The 6,567-nt window shown below is 37.3% G+C and overlaps 1 protein-coding gene across 1 annotated transcript; it reads left to right on the forward strand.

Moving 5' to 3' along the window:
* LOC109207643 (pyruvate decarboxylase 1-like) lies at positions 248–3,826 on the forward strand. The gene is made up of 7 exons (XM_019370595.1): positions 248–887; positions 1,508–1,671; positions 1,754–2,303; positions 2,465–2,553; positions 2,716–2,833; positions 3,095–3,283; positions 3,385–3,826. Exons 1-6 carry the CDS (start codon positions 264–266, stop codon positions 3,227–3,229), a joined length of 1,680 nt encoding a protein of 559 aa, XP_019226140.1. The 5' UTR covers positions 248–263; the 3' UTR covers positions 3,230–3,283; positions 3,385–3,826.

The following is a 6,567-nucleotide window of genomic DNA, read 5'->3' on the forward strand; positions in this document are numbered from 1 at the left end:
ATTATGTATATGATATCTATAGGAAGTTAATAACCACTACATAATAGTGATTTTTGAAAATTCATCTTTTCTATTCTCATTATCAAACTAAGATGTACGTACAGAAATAAATTATTTAAATCTTTTTTTATGCCAAAGAGAGAATCATTTGAATAATCCATCAATTATTTTCCAAGAAACCTTATACTGTAGTGCTTTTCATCCATTCCAGTGTCCAGATAGCAGTTTTTTCTTTGCCCACTGTCTTCAAAACCATCACTCTGATGGTAAGCAACTACGTACTATACTACTCTAGTACAGTATATATGTTAACTTCCATGATACCCTTCATCACAATTCACAACAATCTTCAAACCCATAACCTTAAATCAATTTCGCTGCTAAAATCACCAAAAACGAAAAATCCTTTTTTTTTAAAAAAAATTCTGAAAAAGAATTCAGAAATGGAGAGTAACAATTCAGTTCCAGAGAGCTCACCGTGTGGGATTGGAACACTGGGTCGGCACTTGGCTCGGCGGCTAGTAGAAATCGGCGTGAAGGACGTGTTTTCAGTTCCCGGTGACTTCAACTTGACGTTGTTGGATCATCTCATAGCCGAGCCGGAGCTGAATTTGATCGGCTGCTGTAACGAGCTTAATGCTGGGTACGCTGCGGACGGGTACGCACGTGCGAAAGGGGTGGGAGCGTGTGTGGTGACGTTCACTGTAGGGGGATTGAGTGTGCTTAATGCTATTGCTGGGGCCTACAGTGAGAATTTGCCTCTCATTTGTATTGTTGGTGGGCCTAATTCCAATGATTATGGGACCAACAGGATTTTGCATCATAGTATTGGAGTGCCAGATTTTAGTCAGGAACTTAGATGTTTTCAAACTGTTACTTGCACTCAGGTATTTTCTTTTATTCCCTGCATATATGTTCATTTTACTATTGTACCTTGTGTAGCAAAGTTTGCACACATCAGTCTGTACTGTAGAAGTTAGATTCAATCAAATAAATTTTACGTATATCCACTGATTGTGTGATGAGATCTATTTACGCTATCAGTCTAATTTAACCTCCTATAGAGGTTGCTTGGCTTAATTTTAAATTTTCAGGTTATTAGTTTCATTTTTATATGTAGTTATATGAAGAAAAATTTTTAAAGACGTTCAATGTATAGAGTTTGACTCTGATCACATGTAGTATGTGCTTAATAGCCCTAATCCTTGAGTAGAGACACTTGTTCGCAGTTCCACAACAACAACCCAGTAAAACTCCACAAGTGGGGTTTCGGGAGGATAGTGTGTACGTAGACCTTACCCCAACCCCGGGGGAGTAGAGAGGTTGTTCGCACTTCCATCTAAAAATTAATTGTTTAGGTTTCTACATTGGTTTAGGTAATTTTGCTTAACTATAGTAGTTGAACATATGTATTTGGAGATGTCCAATGCATTTGATTTATGTGACTAAGTTTTGAATTTTGCATTTGATGTTTGTTGAAAGTGATCAAGTTGGTATAATGTAACAGGCAGCGGTGAATAACTTGGATGATGCACATGAATTGATTGATACTGCAATTTCAACTGCTTTGAAGGAGAGCAAGCCAGCTTACATTAGCATAAGCTGCAATTTGCCTGGAGTTCCTCACCCTACCTTTGCTAGAGAACCTGTTCCATTATTTCTTGCTCCAAAGTATATGTTCTCTCCTGTTCCCTTTTAGCGAAACAATCGATGGTCTATTAGGCTGTTTTGTTAAGATGAAATGCATTTGCAGGGCCAGCAATCAACTCGGGTTAGAAGCAGCAGCTGAGTTCTTGAACAAGTCTGTAAAACCAGTTATTGTCGGAGGTCAAAAAGTAAGAGTGGCAAAGGCACAACAGGCATTTGTGGAACTTGCTAATGCCTGTGGCTATCCAATAGCAGTAATGCCATCTGGCAAAGGACTGGTGCCAGAGCACCACCCTAATTTCATTGGTACTTACTGGGGAGCAGTGAGCTCTAGTTTCTGTGGGGAGATTGTTGAATCTGCGGATGCTTATGTCTTTGTTGGCCCCATCTTCAATGACTACAGCTCTGTTGGATACTCGTTGCTGATTAAAAAGGAGAAGTTGATCGTTGTTGAACCTAATCGTGTGACAATTGGAAATGGCCCCTCCTTCGGTTGGGTTTTCATGACTGATTTCTCAAGTGCATTGGCGAAAAAGCTTAAGAAGAATAGCACGGCTTTGGAGAATCATCATCGAATTTATGTCCCTCCAGGTGTTGCCTTAAAACGCGAGAAGGATGAACCTCTTCGAGTCAATATACTATTCAAGCACATTCAGGTAAATATGAACTGTGATTAACAAAGAGCACCTTAGAACTGAACTGGAAATTCCATCATCAGTCGATGTATAAGAGATTACACGATACCAAATACAAATGGATTCTCATGTTTCCCAGAAGTTCTGATTTTTTTCACTTCCTACTGTTTTTCCATTCACAGGAAATGTTGAGTGGCAACACTGCAGTGATTGCGGAGACAGGGGACTCATGGTTCAATTGTCAGAAGTTACATCTTCCTGAAAAATGCGGGTAAGCTAGGCTCTAACTTTATGTTGGGGGGGGGGGGGGAGAGAAGAATTAAAAAGTATTCATGGAAGAACAACGAACAGTTGACATCAATATCAATCTCAAAACAGTTGATGAAATTTGATTGTAGCTGTATTAAGATAAGTTATATTCAAATACTTGCAGGTTTGAATTCCAGATGCAGTATGGATCCATTGGATGGTCAGTAGGTGCCACTCTCGGTTATGCTCAGGCTGCTAAGGACAAACGTATCATTGCCTGCATTGGTGATGGAAGCTTCCAGGTCAGTGTTCATATTAATTGTGAACTTGTGATCGAATTCTCGACTGCTGTCATTTTCCTTCTACTCAAGACGCATAGCATGCTTTAACATAGAGAGAAATACTTGCAATTGTTACTTCAGCTTCTACCACAGAATTTCTTTTAAAGGAGAGAATGTTAGTTTATGTTTTTCTTATATGATCACGATTTGACTCTTATTGTTTTCATGATGTGAATTATAGAAACATAATTGATAACGCTCCAACTATTTTCTGCTGTATAGGTTACTGCTCAAGATATATCAACAATGATAAGATGTGCACAAAAGAGCATTATATTTCTCATCAACAACGGCGGTTATACCATTGAAGTAGAGATTCATGATGGCCCATATAACGTGATCAAGAATTGGGACTAGACTGGTCTTGTGAATGCTATCCACAATGGTGAAGGCAAATGTTGGACTGCAAAGGTCAGTATTTCTGAACACATTGTAACATCTTCTACAATTGCAATTCGAACAGTTCTCGGTGTGACATGCACCTCAGTAATTGATGGGATAAGTGATTGCAGGTAAAGACGGAAGAGGACCTGACCGAGGCAATAGCAACAGCAGCAAGCACACATAAGGATTCCTTGTGTTTCATAGAAGTCTTTGTGCACAAGGATGATACCAGCAAAGAGCTTCTGGAATGGGGATCACGTGTTTCTGCAGCTAATTGCCGTCCTCCTAATCCTCAGTAGCAAGTTATCGCTGTCCCCAAAATAATATACCAGATGAAGAACATGGATTTCGGTGAGCAGCTGCCCCAGGAAAAGGCTGAAGAGTTTGAATGTTTTTCCCCAGATAGTTATGTCCTGCTTTTGTATTCTAACCCAGAATTGTCATCGTCCATTAAATGTGCCACAAATGTCGTATCCTGTTTGTACAAAATAAGAAAAACCATCTTCTGTAACTTGTCAACGCTATGAAATTTCTAGGATCTGCCCTTATATAATCATAATCTTATCTTGAGGTAGAATGTTATACCAATACCTTAATATAAAAGGAAAAAAGAAAGAGCTCTTAACATCGGAGATTTACTAGCCAACCAATAATAATGCAGGAGAAAATTTGTTTTCGAGCCTCACCCACCAAACTCGCTTATTTTGTTTACTAGGCGGGCCCAATATTTGCTGGTGTTATGAGAATGTAATTGATGTTATGGGAATATAATTGAATACAAACAGCAAAATAACACATATATTTCATCTTGTTTAAGAGTTGAATAGATTCAACTTCCGCATGATTAAGAGTTGAATAACTATGCATATTATCTACATGCACTTGGAACAAAAAGTTGTACATTTATAGTTGTATGGAACATACATATTTTATTTACATATCAAAAGAAGCTTATACACACAAAATGTGATGCATTAATGCAACCAACATGCTGCCGGCAAGCACTATTTTTGTTATGTTTGACAAAAAGTCTCTACCTGTAAAAATTACTTGTTAGCATCTGGTTCTTTTAAAATAGGAAAAACGTGTATATTAAAATAGTAGAGAAAGAGTAGTAGCAACAGAGTTGGACTAATTGGTTGTAATTGACATACCCTTGTAGCGCATTGTCTGTCGTATACATCCTTATTTTTCCTCCAGCATGGCTTTCAGAAAAGTCAGCAGTTCCAAATTTAGCATGCTTCAAAAAAGTTCCTGCCTAGAAAAGAATTGTATGAATACACAAATACTCCTCATAGCTGCATATGAATAGGAATTAGCTGCTAGAGTGGTCCGAAAATAATAGTAGGAAAAAATAGAATATTTGGTGAAGACCGAATGCTTCAAAACACTACCATATACGTATAAAAAGGTTGTGAGAACACACCCAATTTATTTACATGCCAGGTCAGATAAACTTTTGAAAGATAACAACTTTCATTTTCAAATTACGTACTACTGCTAGATTGTAGGTCTTCTCTTTCTTGAAACTCTGGAGTCCTTTAGCAATCTTATGACAATAGATGAGCTATATATATGCACTCAATTAACTTTTGATCCACCCAAAGGTCAGACATGAGACGCAACAAATATTCACTAAGATTGCAAGAGATAAAAACTATGTTCAGTTCTTCTCGGAACTTTTCAAGCATAAGTCACATCCAAAGATCTAAGTGTTCTTCACTCACAATAGGACAATCCTAAATCGTCGCTCACTTAGTGAAAACAGTAGGGAAAATCCAAACAAATCAGGCAAACATACCATTTTCATTCCAGAAATGAAATATTCACCAGTTTATGCATATACAAATTCCTCATCAAGAAGAAACGTTGAGCTTAACAAAATATTGTGCTTGAGATATTTTAAAACCGAAAAGTATGACAGCAAAAGCATGAGACTTCATAAAAGGATTTAGATTTCATAGTTTCTATTAACTCAGCAACCTGAGAAACCTCATGCACAATCTAAGAATAGTGTAAAATAAGAGCAGATAATTTAGCAACTTGCTTCACTATCGGACTCCGCCTAATAAATCATCTCTATGTGATGACAGAAGATAGATCTATGTCTTTGTAAGCATTTAAATTTTATTGGACTTAAATCCATAAAATAAATTGGACCATATTATATTCAAGACATTAGTTCAAATAAATATTATGGCTAGTAAATTTGGCTAATTATATAAATCCTATATATATGTGTTGGGCTACTCCATTTAATTGGACTACAAATTAAAGATAAGCCCACTCCATTAGCCCAAGGTTCAAATGGCTATTAGCCCAATTTAAAGCCGAGGCTCATGCCACGTGTCAAGTGATGTGACAATTCAAGTCAAAAGAACGAGCGAATAAAATCATGCCACGTGTCAAATGATGTGGCAATCCAAACCAAATAAATCAGCCAATAAAATCATGCCATGTATCAAGTGAGAAAATGAGCCATAAGTCATAACATGTGTCAAGTGACATGGCAATCCAAGCCAAATAAGTGAGCCAATAAAATCAGGCCAAGTGTCTAGATGGTATTGGTCAGTTCAAACGGACCAATCAAATCGCAGAGCCACACCACTCCCTACAACTATAAATAGAGGTCTTCATAAAGCTAGAGACACCAGAAGTGATAACAAGAAGCAAGCAAGAGCTCGTGGATCAAACACCGCAGATTTCTCTACAAGCTACAAGTTCAAGCACTCAAGCTACACGTTCAAGTTCAAGTTCAAGATCAAGAACAAAGCCAAATCAAATACCAAGGCGTTCAAGATCAAATTACTTGTTCGTGATCATACCCAAATTCAAGTTCAAGGAGGAGATTCAAGATCAAGCTTAACAAGCCCTTGAATCAAATCAAAGTCAAGCTCATTAAGATACTTTACGTTCTTGAAGAATCAGAGGAATATCATAGGGATTGTAACACTTTCATTTATTGAAATCAAATACTACATTTGTTACGCAATTTTTCAGTCTTGATTATTTATTTTTCTCGACACGAAAATTTGTTGTTACAGTCTTCGTGGCAAGAGAAAACAATTATACTGAATGTTCATTCATTTGATCATACTACACATAAAAAAAGCAAGATAAGTATGGGTTGCGGGGTGCATACTGTTCATACTGGTCTCAATGTGGACCAGGAAGACTGGTATTTAGACAATCTTTTTATCACCTCGTGAATTAAAAAGAGTCACCTCATTTTGATGAATATGTGTGTTACCCACAAAGATAAAGAGAAAGTTTCATTTAAAATAGACCTGTGCAATTATTTCGATTGGTAT

This window comes from Nicotiana attenuata, chromosome 2 (genome assembly GCF_001879085.1).
Source record: "Nicotiana attenuata strain UT chromosome 2, NIATTr2, whole genome shotgun sequence".
In the NCBI taxonomy this organism is placed as follows: Eukaryota; Viridiplantae; Streptophyta; class Magnoliopsida; order Solanales; family Solanaceae; genus Nicotiana; species Nicotiana attenuata.

Bases quoted from the DNA above. Each gene is read 5' to 3' on its own strand.
- LOC109207643 (XM_019370595.1), top strand. From the start codon at position 264: ATGGTAAGCAACTACGTACTATACTACTCTAGTACAGTATATATGTTA. The intron at 888-1,507 runs GTATTTTCTTTT...ATAATGTAACAG, and splicing joins AAACTGTTACTTGCACTCAG to GCAGCGGTGAATAACTTGGA. The intron at 2,554-2,715 runs GTAAGCTAGGCT...AAATACTTGCAG, and splicing joins CATCTTCCTGAAAAATGCGG to GTTTGAATTCCAGATGCAGT.